Source organism: Leuresthes tenuis, unplaced genomic scaffold (genome assembly GCF_036924035.1).
Source record: "Leuresthes tenuis unplaced genomic scaffold, fLeuTen1.0.hap1 SCAF_1, whole genome shotgun sequence".
In the NCBI taxonomy this organism is placed as follows: Eukaryota; Metazoa; Chordata; class Actinopteri; order Atheriniformes; family Atherinopsidae; genus Leuresthes; species Leuresthes tenuis.
The window spans coordinates 28,314,129-28,329,583 of record NW_027325355.1 but is presented as its reverse complement, the minus strand read 5'-3'; the positions used below and the strand labels follow the sequence as shown (position 1 = coordinate 28,329,583).

Below are 15,455 nucleotides of genomic sequence, written 5' to 3'. Positions count from 1 at the left end.
ATGTTTAACGGTATTAAATCTAAATTTTGGGTTGTTTTGTGACTCATGTTGGACATTTGTCTCCCTGGTTGACATTAACGCCTCTTTTAGGTCAGATTTAGGTCATCTGGATATTTTCTTACGTCCCGTTGCTCTTTATTTTCTCTTTTTGTGTCACTTCCAGGATACGGAGTCGATTCTCTTCGGATTCCTGGCCAAAAACAACAATAAGCTCAGAGGAAAGAACCAAATCAAGCCGCTCTCAGTCCGAGTGGAGCGCGGTTTGCATCTCTTTCGGATCGTGCCATGAGTGCACAAACAGCGCTGGAGACCAACCCGGAGTTTCAGCGGCAGTGCTCATATTTTGTCGGCGCGGGCGGAAGTGTGCACGCTCGACTGCGCGTGCCTTGACGGTGAGTAGTGCAGAGAGGTGGAGAGACGCTGGGAGAGGACTCTAACTCACTCACACACTCATCTTACACACACGCACCAGAAGACGCACGAAGGTCAGCGGCTTTTCTCACATATTCTGCGCTCTCTTCGCTCTCTTCTCAGCTGCAGCAAAAGGAAAAAGTTTCCACACAGAGAGGAGAGGAGCGCCGCTCGGTCTGAGCAAGAAAAGACAAACAGGCGCTCTTTGGCTCCCCGTTGAGATTATTCCTTCCTCACGTTTCATCGCTGAAATCAGATTTTTGTTTCACGCACCCCGCTTCTGCTGCGGGTCTCTCCTCTGAGAGGCTTCCTTTGTGCGCAAACTAACTCCCTGGTTTGTGTTGGGAAACAGCGAAGAGGAGCGAGAAGAAGGAGGAGAAAGAGAGGAAGTGGATCCGGAACAGAGCGGACCGAAGGGGGCCAAAAACTCACCAGGTAAGCGCAATTAGAGCCGGATTTAACCGTGCGTGTGTCCGGCTCCTGCTGCTGTCATCATCAACTTCTGTTGCAAAGATAAGAGCCGGCGGCGCCACAGAAACGCTTCCTCATGGAAGTGTATCAGAGGAAAGACGTGGAAATATCACTGGATGAGACGTAAACTCGGCTCATCCGTGCAGAAACTCCGCGAAGGAATCATTTAGATCTCATTTCTTACGTTTCTGACAGGGTTGAAAGCCATTCAACGCTGTAAATATCGAATATTATTGTGAAATACACAAAGCTCCGCGTACTCTGTAGAAAAACTGTGCTTTAACCCACAGTTAGAGCTACTTTCCAGCCCCCTGTGCAGGATAAATGATTTTTATCTGACTGTAACAGGAGGTGAGACACCAGGAAGGCTCGGCTCCTCTGGGAACTCTCCATAAAGCAACACCGATGAATTACAACAAGAATATTACAGGAACTATCAAAGCATTTCCCATTAGAGTCCATATTCTTTGTGTCATTGTCAGCTGTGCTGCTGAGCTCATTTGTGCTATTTTTAGCCGCTATAGAGACATTTTAGCGATATCTTCTCAGTGTTTGTTTTGGACTGATTTGGATTTGCCTCCCGGGTTGTTTCCTCGTTGAGAAAACTGGGAAATTCCTTCTTAATCACAGTCAAATCAAAGGATTCCTCTTTTCCTGCTGCTGTGCAATAAGTGTGTGAGTACGTGTGGCAGCGCACGCGCCTCACTCACCTCTGCAGGTGAAGAGGGAAACCGGTTCAACTCGCTTTGTGAAGCTGGACTTCTGTTAGAGACACATCTGCTGTGGTGCCTTCAGTCAGATGGCTCTGAGTTATCGGTCTGGGGGTGTTTGAGCAGACAGATGATGATCCAACAAGTTAACAACAGAAAAAACAGGGTTTCTTCACAGTTATGTAGTTTACACACCGAATGAGACTTTTTTTTATTCTTCAGACAGAATTTCTACGCAAAAATAGTTCAAATACCCAAAATATTCACTTTACTGTCTCACATTTGAATGCAAATTATCAAAAAGTCACATTTTAGACAACAAAGCCGATGAAATTTGGTATTTTTGCTCAGAGAAAACAATCATCTGTTTGAATAGAGCAGGTGAAATGCACCTTGCTGCTGTTGGACCTCTGAAGAGCCTCTAAGATCTACGCTTTGTGTCGTCTTCACGCAGCGATCAGATCAGACACGATGCTGACATTTATCTTACTGCCAGGTGCAGCCATTTATTATCATTATTCATGAGAACACAGTTTATAAAATAAAAACAGTTTTTTATCAGTTCTCAGCAGCTTTAAAGTGAATATCTGGTCTGAGCTCCTTTATTCTCCAACTCAGCCTGAACCCTCTGAGACAAGCTTTCTGTCATTTCTTTAAGGAGTCTTCAGGAATAGTTCTCCAGGCTTCTTGAAGGACATCCCAAAGCTCTTCTTTGGATGTGGGCTGCCTTTTGTTCCGTTCTCTGTCAGATGATCCCACACTGCTTCAATAATGTTGAGGTCCGGGCTCTGGGGAGGATTCATCCCTCCATAAGACCTGTTGCCACTGATTTTCAGTCCACTTCTTGTGTCATTTGGCACAGCTCAGCCTTTTCTCCCTGTTTCCCTTCCTTAAGAACGGCTTCTTGACAGCCACCCTTCCATGGAGCCCATTTCTGATGAGGCTTGGGCCAACAGTAGATGGATCAGCTGAAGGTCCAGATGCATCTCTCAGGTCCTGTCAGGTCACAGCTGGATTTTTTCCTCTTTCTTAAGGACATCACTTTCAGATCCTGTTCATCTGCTGGAGATAGTTTTTTAGGCCTGACACTTCTTCTTTTGTCCTCCACTTGTCCAGTTTCCTCAAATGTTTTAAGGACACACTGCACACCATGCTGAGATATGCCAAGTTTTCAGCTAATAGCTCTTTGGGAATCACCTTGTTGCTGCAGAAATCCTATTTTCTGTCTGTCAAACTGTGTTTTCTTTGCTGTTTTTCATAGATGCAGCTAAAGAAATGGGAACAAATGTGTCTTTGTGACAAAGTGCCTAAAGATCCAGTTTAAAATGGCTTCTTTGCTAAGTTGTCTGTCCTGTGTCGACACAACACTGGTTCATCCCTTGAGTTAGGAGCCTTTTTTCTGCCTGAATGCTTCATAGCTCAGAGTTCAGTAGCTTAACAAAGAAAAAACACATTCCTCTGGACTGAAAATGAGTGAAAAACAAGAAAATATCCAAATAAAAACTTTAAAGACCTTCAGAAAACCTGGAGAACTATTATTCTAAACCACTTTAAAAGATAATAAGACATTCTGGCTGCTTGGAAGCAAAATATTGATAAAAATGAGACTTTAGCACAGCTGTGTACATTAAAAGCCTTCTTAAGCTTAGGAGATGTTTCCCAAAAGCATCAGAGCCGATGGTGGAGGAGGTCGAGTGCCTAAGAGGCTCCACAAGCCTACATGCTTTATCTTCAGCGCTAATGTTCTTTAAGTGACGCTTCATGTTATGTGAGTGATTATGTTCCTCCTCTACTCTTTTTGCTGCTCGAGTTGTTTGCAACACGATTAAAAGCAGCAGCACCCAACAGGATGTGTCAGTGTGACGCTCAGCAGCCTCTGAGGGATTCCCAGCACCGAACATTTACCTCAGAACGCTCGCTTCGTGCGTTTAAAGGTGCTTTAAAGTAGAATTTAAACCTGTTTTAGGGTCTGATACTCGTAAACCTTTCGGATGTGTGCTAATCGCTGCTTTTTATTTCAGTGCTGCAGCTCTTACACATAACATCACTTTGTGCCTCATCTTGTCCTTCGGACTACAAGCTCTAAGCAAAGCAATTATTCCTGTTGAACTCGTCTGTTTTTGCTCGGAACAACACAAACAATTTACAATTTACACACAGAGAACCGTTCTTTCCCAACTGGATGCAGTTTGGAGGTGAATGTTGCAGATTTTTCATTAAACTCCAACGTTACATGGAGATAATACTGATTATAATTCAGAGAAACTTTATAATATTTCTACATTTATAATCCAACTAAATCTGGAAACCATCTGAACAGTTTTGGGGCTCTTTGGAGTTTAGGAAAAGACAGATTTAAGGTGGAATTACGCTGATCTTTCCTCTTTAGTCGTAGGAGATGCGTCTCTGGTGAGCTGCAGAGGTCGGAGCTGCTCTCAGGAAGTGATGAACAGTTTAATTCATCACCTCTGAAGTGAAATCCCTCATTTTACCCCAATATTTGACCTTTATTGTGTAAGTTTAAACAGGAAGCGATCGCCTCATGATGTTTAATTTGAAAAAACTTCCACAGAGATGTTAAAACTTCTGGAAAATGTTTGATTTGCTCCTTTCATCCACTTCAGCTTCAGATCAGCAGCTATTTAGCTGCATTTGTGCCGGATTGAAGTGAAGAATGTGAATAAACTGGATAGATCCAGTTCAGACGGTCATTTATCTGAGAACGTACTCGATTATAATCCCTTTTTTTTTTAGAAGGAAGCAGAAGATCTCACAGCAAACTCCTCCTCGCGAGCCTGATCTTTTTAACTGGAAGGAGCCGTCTTCACCAGTTAAACTGACCACTTCTGGATGGTGAAAAATGTCTTCTCCATTTTGTCTCAGGCAGCTTTTGTCTTTGTCATTCTCAGCCAGGCTCAGTCGACGCCTGCCTGACTCTCTGGGCCTATTCTGGGCGAGGCTAGCCCACCACCTACACATCCTGCAGGGGTGGAGAGAGGCATGTAGTCCTCCCAGCAACCCTGGCCTGCTGACTGCCACTCCTCTGTTAGCTGGGCCTCCGCAAGGCCTCACAAGCAGCACATGGGAAGAGTCAAAAGCAAGCCTGTGTGTGAGCTCTGGCCCCGATTGGGTTGGTTCTCTGCTTTATTGGGATTGAGAATGAGGATAATCTGACAGGAGCACCTTCAGACAAAACTAAAACAGCGAGCTGAAACCTTTCTCTTCGGTTCAATGTGACGTTAAAGCACGTGAAGAAAGGCAGTGGGTCGCTATTTCAGAGGTTCAGCTCTGTGAAAGGCAGCTTCAAACGCTTCAGTCACGCCCCGGCAGGTTTATGTGTTGGATTCAGTCAGGAAGACTCATTAAAAAGATGAAGTTTAGTGCAGATGATGCAAAAGAAGCCATGTTTGGCGTGAATTAGGTCAAATGAAACAATAGGTAATAAATAAATGACGACCTTTTATTTGTGTGAAACTGGTTTCTGCGGCTGAGGCTTTCTGAAAATCAATACTACACAGAAAGATGAGCAGGAGTTCAGACGTGAAGCTCTCTGCTTGGTTTTTCTCATCGTTTGGTGCTCAGCAGGCAGATTTCAACACAAAACCTCAGGTTATTTACTTCAGTTTTCACCTTCAGAGCACAACTTAATTGAGGAGAACTTGAATATTTGAGTGAATATTCCTCCAACTCCCTTTCTGCTGCGCTTCAGCTTCAGAGCCAGTTAAAGGGATACTTCAACAGTTCAGGGCTTCCTCCCAGAGAGTCAGAGGAGCTGCAGCAGCGGGTCCATCCATGAATGAGTAACCTTACCGTGTTCCGTCCCTCCTCAGGTATGGCGGCCGTGTTGCCGAGGACCCTGGGTGAGCTGCAGCTCTACAGGATCCTGCAGCGGGCAAACCTGCTCTACTACTACGAGGCCTTCATCCAGCAGGGCGGCGACGATGTGCAGCAGCTGTGCGAGGCCGGCGAGGAGGAGTTCCTCGAGATCATGGCCCTTGTTGGCATGGCCAGTAAGCCACTGCACGTGCGCCGCCTCCAGAAGGCGCTTCGCGACTGGGTCACCAACCCAGCCATCTTTAACCAGCCGCTCACCTCGCTGCCCGTCTGCAGCATCCCCGTCTACAAGCTGCCCGAAGGCTCTCCCACGCTGCTCAGCGCTCAGGACCGCGCCAACACCGCCAGCGTCAAGATGCCCAAAGCCGTTGCCGCGGCCTGCTCTGACCCAGGGAAGCTGGACGTGGCGAGAGACAAAGTGTCGGCCGGGTCGCCCCTGCAGGGCAGCAGCGAGGCCCGGTTCTGGTCGGGCCACAGCAACGACAGCGAGCACAGCCTGTCGCCGTCAGACCTCGGCTCGCCGTCCTCCCCCAGAGACGCGCTGGAGGCTTTGGATGCTGCAGCTGTGCAGTCGGTCCTGGAGTGCGTGGACAGGATGGCGCCCGGACTCCCCAAGACGGACCTGGCTGAGGTCAAAGAGCAGCTGAAGAACAACAAGAAGCTGGCCAAGATGATCGGGCACATCTTTGAAATGAGTGACGACGACCCTCGAAGGGAGGAGGAGATCAGGAAATACAGCGCCATCTATGGACGCTTCGACTCCAAGAGGCGGGATGGCAAACACCTGACCCTGCACGAGGTGAACTGACTCTCATTTCATTTGTCGTGAGGGATCACGGGCGCGTGTGTTTCTGTGTGGGCTGACTCGTCTGTGTGTGATGTGCAGCTGACGGTAAACGAGGCAGCGGCTCAGCTCTGTATGAGGGACATGGCGCTGCTGACGCGCCGGGACGAGCTGTTCGGACTGGCCCGGCAGATTTCCAGGGAGGTCACCTACAAATACACCTACCGCACCAGCAAGTAAGAGCCAGCCTGGACCTCGGTCTGTCTCAGGTCTCAGACGCGCAGAATAACGCGTTAATCCTACATTCTGCAGCATGGAAGTGTGTAAAAGCGTGTTTCTTGGTGTTTCTCTGCAGGTCTCGCTGTGGAGACAGAGACGAACCGTCCCCGAAAAGGATCAAAACAGAGGTAAAACCAGCTGGCAAACTAAGAATGCTTCACTTTTTGGAGCCATGTTGCATCATGATTTCCTTCCTAATGCAGATTTTTCTCAATAATGTGAATAATTACTGTAGACTTCAGCTGATCTACAACCATAAAAGTGTCCAGATTATTTAGAAACACGTCAATCCAGTAAAGGTAAAAGGCTCCTGACTGGTCCGCTTCAAACTTAGAAAATGGCAGGTTTGGCAGGAGGCTCCAGTGTTGAGGAACTCAAAGCTCAGAGCAGCAAAAGCCTTGAACAGAGAACAAAGCGATGCCTCAGCGCTCCTCTCCCGACACACTTGGCTGAGAGTCGTCTTTGAATGGCTCCTCTCAGCGCGAGACGTGATGATCGAGAACATGTGGCGGCCGCGCGCTCCGCAGGGAGCTCGAGGGCCGCAGATAAGCCGACACCTGCTCGCAAAGCTGCTCCGAGCTGCTGAAAGGGGGAATTCCTGCAGAAATTCACTTCCAGGCTGAAAACCTTCCAGAAACAATGGGATCAGATGCTGTTTGTATTCACCTTTAACTGTTAAAGCAGCAGTGGGACAACTTTGATGCATGGCTGTGCTGGATCGGATCATCTGGAACCAGATATAAGCTGCACCACGTGTGGTTCAGGCTCTTATTATCATCATTATTAGCAGAAACTGTTCAGTGACGCAGGAGAAGTCACGCGCTCGCTGCTAAAAGTTGTAACTCTGCTCGTCTGTGCTCGTCTCCTTCAGGAGAACTTCTTCGACATCCAGGAGGCGCTGCAGGCCATCCACATGAGGCAGGAGATGCTGCGGGAGCAGCTGGCCTGCGCCAAGTCCAAAGGCGAGGAAACCGTCGGACGCAATCTGCAGGTAGGCGGACAGAAAGGACGGAACCGGTGCCTCAGAACATCCCAGGCGGCAAACAGGGGAGACTTTCATGTGTCTGCAGCCAACAGCAAAATACTGACAAACCCACAGTGTCTCCATTCACACCACAGACTGCGATGTTTAACGTTTGAACCATTTTAATGGGATTAATCCGCCGCGTTAAGTAGTCCCTCACAGCACTCTGAGGCTCCAGAATGAACAAGGTGTGAGACGATCAAAGGTCAGGGCTGTGACCCGCGATGCCACTCTGGATTAAAGCGGTTTGTCTTCATGTGGAAGTCCACAGAGTTCCGGGTTCAGAGGCTCCTCAGCTGCAGGATCCAGTCGGATCCTCGGCAGCAGGATTCAGTCTGATCCTCGGCAGCAGGATCCGGTCTGATCCTCAGCTGCAGGATCCAGTCTGATCCTCGGCAGCAGGATTCAGTCTGATCCTCGGCAGCAGGATCCAGTCTGATCCTCGGCCGCAGGATCCGGTCTGATCCTCGGCCGCAGGATCCAGTTGGATCCTCGGCAGCAGGATTCAGTCTGATCCTCGGCAGCAGGATTCGGTCTGATCCTCGGCAGCAGGATGCGGTCTGATCCTCGGCAGCAGGATCCGGTCTGATCCTCGGCCGCAGGATCCGGTCTGATCCTCGGCCGCAGGATCCAGTCTGATCCTCGGCAGCAGGATCCAGTCGGATCCTCGGCAGCAGGATCCTGTCGGATCCTCGGCCGCAGGATCCAGTCGGATCCTCATCAGCAGGATCCAGTCGGATCTGCACTGGTTTCCATCCGGTTTGTTCCTAATTAGAGTCGGGTGTAGGAGGAGCGCTCTCTGATATCTCATTACCCAGAAAGCATGTGTGCTCCTTCACCTCCTCGTGTGTGTCACGCGCACACGCCTGGCTCCGTGTGCATCTGACTGTGTTCGGCTTGATCAGTTTTGTCTGGCAGAAGAAGAGAAGAAGAGATTTCATGGCTGCGTCTGATCGCCCTGTGAGGATGAAAAGCGCGTCCAAGCACGCGCCGCGTTTCTTTCCTCAGACAGAAGAGTGTTAATGCTCGCTGGAGGGATCAGCTGGTGGTGTTTGTATTTGCTGGCGTCACTTTTCTGCTGCGTGTGATTAAAAGCTTTAAGTATATATCGGTTCTGTCGTTAGTTTTCGACGCGCAGGTGCACAAAAGTTCACATTTCAAGTCTCTCTTATGCAGATGCAGTTCGATAGCCTCCAAAGAAAGAATCCATAGCTTTTATGGGTCTGAATTCTTCTCTTTCTGTGTTTTTATTCATGAAATTCATGTAAACTTTGCAGCCCAAAGCTTAAAATAGACGATCTGCTATTTTTATATGACAGAGATTAATTCTTATTTAGAATTTCAAACCAGCTGAGCTGAGCAGAGGAACTAATGAAGAGTTACTGATGTGATGGAGGCGACTCCCTCAAAGCCAGAGCTGCTCTGATTGGTCGGTTTTACTGGCCTGAACAGACGCTGCAGCCATCTCAGTTCAGCTGAATTTAGGAAGGTTTCACTGGCATAAAGTTTGGTCATTTTACAGGAAAACTCAACTTACACATAATTCATGTTAAAGGAACATTCAGTAAAACGTTTATTGTACAATATTTGACAACTTGAAATGGATTTTAATGTTTATTAGCCTTAGAAGCATGAAATGTGATTTTCAGAAGTGTTATTTCATCATAATATTTCAGTGCTCGTTATATTTTTATCATATCTTTCAAATAGAAAGATTTCCACCAGCATTCACACACATGGTGCTCTTTGACAGTTTTACATGCTTTCATAGTCAGAAATCTATTGATTTCTGTGTCAAACGCTTGGTTTTAGCTCCTGTCTCTTTAAGAGCCCCCCCATCTGCTCTGATTGGTGTGAGGCAGCCGCCTGCTGGTTCACATCAAACAGGGATCATGCAGATGAGTTTCATGGTGAAGTCAGTAAGTAACGGCAGAAACGAGGCGTTTTCTGTGGTGTGGTTCCCGGTAAATCCTCAGTTCAGTTTCTCTGCCCGTCAGATGCAGCTGGAGCGTCTGCTGGCGAGGCAGATGGAGATCCTGCAGGACGCCGCTGTCCAGGAGCGACTCCAGGCTCTGGACTGGAGGATCCCCCCCGCTGCCTTAAAGTACCTCAACGACGCCCAGAATACCAACGGAGCCGCCGACGCCAGCAGAGACAGCCAAGGTGAGGCGGGCCGGAGCAGCGTGATTACCGGGGAAGCTTCACTCAGAATGGCAGTTTGTGCCCAGATCGTTGCATTTTTACATAAGTTAGAGAAACTTCTTTCAGTGGAAGCGTACGTCTGAAGTGTGTTTTTCAGCGTCTTTGTACCAAAATGGTTGACTCTGCTCGGTGTTTTCTGCAGACTTTTCTGATGTTCGAGTGTCTCTGGATGTGTGTGGAAACAGAGCCGATAGGTGCAGGCTTTCCACACCCAGCTGTGACAGTCGTCACCTCTTTTTCATCTTCGTTTGTTTCTCTCTGACTCCTCAAACACCGAAGGGGGGGGGCGAGAGGAAAAAAAGACACATCATTATTCAGGATCTTACTTCTCCTCCAGGCTTCATCTCATTTTCATCCTTTTCCTCCCTCACCCACTCCCGACAGCTCATTATACTGCTGTTCCCACAAATCCCACAATGCACCTGTAATTATCGCGCCCACGCCTGTTTACCTCAAGCCAGTTGCCTGGAGGGGGGCGTCTCTCTCCTCCCCTTCTGCTCTGCTTTTCTTCCTTTTCCCCCCCTTGCATCATTCTTCTTCTCTCTCCACACTGCTGTTTGTTTTACTCTCTGCTTGTTTCTTTTCCTTTATTTGTTCCTTTCTTCTTCTTCTTCTGCTTCTTCTTCTTCTTCTGCTTCTGCTTCTGCTTCTTCTTCTGCTTCTTCTTCTTCTTCTGCTTCTGCTTCTGCTTCTGCTTCTGCTTCTTCTTCTTCTTCTTCTTCTGCTTCTGCTTCTGCTTCTGCTTCTTCTTCTGCTGCTTCTGCTTCTGCTTCTTCTTCTCTTCATTCTGTCCTTCTTGGTTAAAGTAAATAATCAAATTGAATCCCTCGGCCTCACAGAATGAAGCGAGTTGGCTCTCCAGAACAAGTCGTGATGATCCTCTGTGGGAAAGATCAAATCTGATCCAAAAAGCGTAAACTTCCTCCTCATTTTGCAGATGATCGACCCATCAACTTGCGGGTGGTCAGCCAGAGCATGCAGGAAGGTGACCTCCCTTTGGGCAAGCAGCTGGCCAACGAGCTGAAGCGCCATCATAATCACAACCACAACCACAACCACAACACAGATGAGACCAAAACACCAGCAACAGGTCGGTGATGCTGGAGCCTTTGAGCTCCGCTCTCAGACTCTTTCACCTCGTTACAAACCTGCTGATGATGCTGTCTCATCCCTGTCTCCAGAAAACGGGACATCACAGCGGGCGTCCAGCACCGCGGACAAGAAGACCATCAAATCAGAGCCAGAAGACTCCACATAGTGCCTCCCACCCCCCCCTCTTCATTCTACTCACACCTTACAGTATGCAGTTACTACCCATCAATAGATACTAAGCAAGCACAGCCACAGTAGAGCCTTAACAACCAACGTTGCCTCATGAAAAGCATTTATTTTTCTTCTATCTTGTCTTTTTGTTTCTTTTTTTGAAAAGTATTTGCCAAAGCACCTGCGAGGCGCCGCTCTGCAGGTCTTTGCTGATTAGGTGTGCGTGTAATTTAAGAGTGGTCCGCTGAAGGCGTCTGTAGACTCTTTACCTCTGCCTGGGAGTTGCTTTTGTTGCTTTCTGTGGACAGCGAGGTGTCGGGCTGGGCTGCCGGGGCTGACTCCTAACTCCAGTGTGCGTTTGGAAGTGGAAGCAACGGTGACGTTAGATTTTAAGGTCCCCGGATGTGACAGCATTCATGTCCGCTTTCATTCCTCCACATTTATTCAGAGGAATCTTTAGTGTCCTCCACCAAGAGCAGCTTAAAGCAAAGTAACCTGGCCATAACTGACCTGGTTCTGCCTCCACCTCGCCACCAAATTCCATAAGATTTAGAGGACTCAGTGGGTGGGGAATGCACTCCAGGCTCAACACACACGCCGCGGTGTTTCTCAGCCACTGACATCGTTACTCATGAACAGTGTGTACATGCAGGAACTATATATTCATCTTTAATGGCTTGATATGACCCAAGAAAAGCAATTAAATATGTCAGAAATAACTGAAAATTCTTATTCTTATTATTTAAACAGGTTTAAATATGGATCCTGATTATATTTTAAAGACCTGCCACTTCATGGTTTAGAGGACTGAGAGTTATTATTCTCATAAAGGTGGACAGTTGCTTCCTTAAAGATGTCCTTGAGCAGAGGAAACTGTCCTTTATGAGATTAAAGCTGATTATCAGTGTGGATCGATTTGAGCAGCCTCTGACAGCACTATTATTTAATTTATTTAGAATTTTCTCTCCTTTTCTGAATCCTGTCTCCTTATCTGTGAGATGAGAAGCAACGGCACTTTTTGTGTGATCCTTACTGAACATTTGTGGTCGAAGCCTCACTGCAACCTTCCTGGAACTCGATGACGTTTTCTATTGAGGTCCAGCAAAAGAGCGTAGAAAAAGGTGATGGGCCTTTACTTCCTGAACGCTTCCACCTTGAAGACCAGCGACAGGTCTTTAAAGGACAGTTTCACACTAAATGTGCAGCAACAAAATCAGGAGACGCTTGTTTGTGTCTGACCTGGCAACCCTGACGTCTCTGATGCAAACTCAGCCCAGCTGCATCTACACATCATTTCATTTCATATCATTTGTGCTGCTTGAAATGCGTCTTCTTCTTCTTTGGTGCAGCCGTGCCAACAAAGCTGCTATAAACGGGCTTCAGGAGTCAAGCGGAGCAGGTCAACGTGATGCTCTGTTTGTGTTCAGTGGCCAAACATCCCCCTTCACAGCCTCCCGCAGTTGTTAGTTCTTCTGGAGGAAGTGGGGGAGTCAGGTCTGGGAATATCACCACAACTAGAGGATAAACGGGTAGATTTGACACAAATACTCGTGTTATCGACGTGAGTAAATCATGAGCTCTAAAGTGTGCATATATCCAACCTTTCACACTCAGACAGACTTCTCATCACCTTCCCCTTTTGTTTGGTGTGTGAGGAAGAGTCGGCGAGCGTCAGCTGCTTAATATCCTCACTGTGAGCCTATTAGGACGCTGACGGTAGCATTTAGCGTGAGGCTAAAGGTCAGCTTCACCTTACTACTGACAGTAAATGATGAAAGCATCCATAATGGATTTTTAATGCCGTTGTAATGTCTTATGACTTTCAGAAGAAGCTGCATCAACACGATCAAAGTAATCAGCTCTGATTAAAGGTGGCAGCAGAGAGTGGCGGCGGCAGAGCGCCGTCACCCACACGCTCTGCTCCTCCAGGCGTCTCCACTTGTACTGTGACTGAGAACAAAGGTGGAGGTACTGTCGGGAGACTGAGTTAAGAGGCAGCCCCTGCAGCACGTTGTTATTTTTAAATTTTGCGTCCTTCACTTCAAAACGGGCAAACAGGAGAGGCGGGACTAATCGCTTCTTCCTCGCTCTTGTCTCGTGTATATTTATGGGAGGTAATTTACGAGGAGGATGTACAGGAGCTGCTGTGGAGTAGCAGCAGGGGACCTCTGTTGTTCGTCTTGGCAGAATGGCCGGGCTGGCGTGCCGGAGGCCGAGCTAATTGCTCCATTTCACTTTGTAATTTAGCAAAACACTGCTGTTGAAGCTAAACCACTCATCTGCAAACAGGGAGTATGTCAGGAATAAAGATGCCTGCGTGTTTCTGAGAGGAGATCCAACAAGCTGTGAGGGAATAGTCTGAAGACACAAAAAAGAATAAATCAAGTTTGTGGTTTATCTGCAACAGACGCAGAAGAAGTAATTATTGCTGTTTGTGGAGCAGCAGCCTGTAAATATAACAAATAGCCTAATCTGTCAGCCGGGGTGTTCCTTGTCCGGTAACTTGCTGTATATTTTTGGTGTCAATACGGTGTTTATGTGTGTGGAGCAAAAAGAAAAAAAGTGTCACTGAGGAAAAAAGTTTAACCACGTGAACATGTCTGGTATATAAAAACATGCTTTTAGCTCTTTACAGTGTTTAATCCTCCTGTGATGGCCATCAGTGCAGATTTCAAACGTGTTCTTGTTGTTTAGAGGTAGAAACAAGTGTTTTTATGTGTTCACCACATGGTGTAAATACATCTGTTTGGTGTCCCCCCCCCCTGCACATAGTTTAGTCACTCAGAAAGACCAATGCAATATTTCTGTAAGTAATAAGTCTATTTGCATACGTGTGCGTCGTTTTGTCACGTGCTCAGTAACTGTGTCTGTCGTCAGGGTGGGAATTCACCTGCAACTTTTTGGAAAATGTTTGTTGTCTCACTCTTAGTGCACACAGCACCGTGTTTGTATTTGAAGACTCTTCATAAAATCCCAAACTGGCGAGGACTCGAGGCTGCGGCCGTGGAGCTCTGGAGCTCAGCTCTGACCCTGAGGAGCAGCGCATGTCGTCTCACTGATCACCTTCTCCTCACTGTTTATTGTAAAGTGATAGATTAGGCTTCACCTAGTTATGCACCTGTTTTTTAAACACTAATATATTTTCTTTTGTTATACAGCACATAAACATTAAACTTTATTTTTTGAACTCTACCGTGTGGTGCGTTCTGTTGTGTGAAGGTGACGATATGATGGATCCTCCTCCTCCTCCGGGGGGGGGGGGTCCAGGCTCAAGGTGCCTTTGAGCAGACGCTGGAAGATTGCTTGGTCATCTTCCCCAAACAGGCAGGTCGAGGAGCTTCTGTTTTCTCTTTCCTGCCCATTTGCATCAGCGTCACATCAACACATTGTGAAACTGGCTGATGACTCACTCTGACGCAGGTCCTTTTCACAAACCTCCCATCATCCTCTGCCTCCACCCCCCTCACGCACACAAACGTAGACAGATTTTCTCTGGAGAATCGCTCAGCTCATGAACACCCACGCCAAATGCTGCTCACAGTGGCAGCCCGGCTCAAACGGCCACCCCTCCCCTTCCCTGTCCTCCTCCTCCTCTTCCAGTGCAAGTCACTGATGATGATGTGTTGCCATGGCAACGGCTGGAGGTAGGCGGCGGCTCCACGGGCGGTGGGCGGAAGCCAGCCGCTAAGCAGCGTGGGAGGGATCTGCTGAGCGCACCCATCACCCTCATTTTGAAAGGAGCAGGAAGCTGACTGCTTTTGAGAAGGTGTGGGTGTTGGTGAATTATCGCCTCTCCTCCCTGCAGCTTCGTTAGGGATCGCCTCGTTTGTCTCCCTCCCTTCCTCCCTTCCTTACTTCCTTCCTTCCTTCCTTCCTTACTTCCTTCCTTCCAAGTGGCAAAAATGCACAAAATTAAACTTGAAGAGCTGCTTTTAGTTTGGATAAGTGGCAGTTTGTTGCCACTTTTAACGAGTCCCGGGGTTCCTTTTTTTGTTTTTTACACAAGATAACAAACATCAGTCATGTGAGCCACTAGAGCTGCTATAAAGCAGAGGAAAGCCAGGCTTTTGTGAGAGGATGGATGTCTCCAACAAGTTAAAAGGTCAAATGTATGTGCGCCACCGCAGGGCTTTAACTGATCCGACTGTCAACTTAACTTCATGCGATTTCAAACTCTGTCACAGGTAATAAAAAGGTCACCTGTCCAGTGTACTGTCCTCTTCTTCTGTTGGCTCACATCCAAACCCATTCTCCTGGCTTGTTTGGGCACGTTTAACTACAATCCTGCTGCTTTTATTTTTAGAAGCTCACAACAGCTCAGCACGAGGTTTGCACCGCTGCAAATGAATGTGGACACCTTCACTTCAGGGTAATTTAGGTTACATGTTCCATCTCTGCACTAAAAAAAGGGATTTTTCAAAAGAATAATATGTATATTTTGTTGGAAGTCCCCTTTATTTTTTTTCCAGGCTAAACC

General features: G+C 47.4%; 1 protein-coding gene across 1 annotated transcript; it reads left to right on the top strand.

Moving 5' to 3' along the window:
* The first annotated feature begins 449 nt into the window (after positions 1–449).
* Positions 450–14,170, top strand: LOC140281421 (NGFI-A-binding protein 1-like). Its single transcript, XM_072375884.1, has 9 exons — positions 450–485; positions 764–846; positions 5,423–6,225; positions 6,313–6,446; positions 6,566–6,617; positions 7,361–7,480; positions 9,511–9,676; positions 10,653–10,805; positions 10,897–14,170. The coding sequence occupies exons 3-9, from the start codon at positions 5,425–5,427 to the stop codon at positions 10,971–10,973; spliced, it is 1,503 nt and encodes a 500-aa protein (XP_072231985.1). The 5' UTR covers positions 450–485; positions 764–846; positions 5,423–5,424; the 3' UTR covers positions 10,974–14,170.
* Positions 14,171–15,455: the final 1,285 nt, after the last annotated feature.

Bases quoted from the DNA above. Each gene is read 5' to 3' on its own strand.
- LOC140281421 (XM_072375884.1), top strand. From the start codon at position 5,425: ATGGCGGCCGTGTTGCCGAGGACCCTGGGTGAGCTGCAGCTCTACAGG. The intron at 6,618-7,360 runs GTAAAACCAGCT...CGTCTCCTTCAG, and splicing joins CGAAAAGGATCAAAACAGAG to GAGAACTTCTTCGACATCCA. The intron at 9,677-10,652 runs GTGAGGCGGGCC...CTCATTTTGCAG, and splicing joins CGCCAGCAGAGACAGCCAAG to ATGATCGACCCATCAACTTG.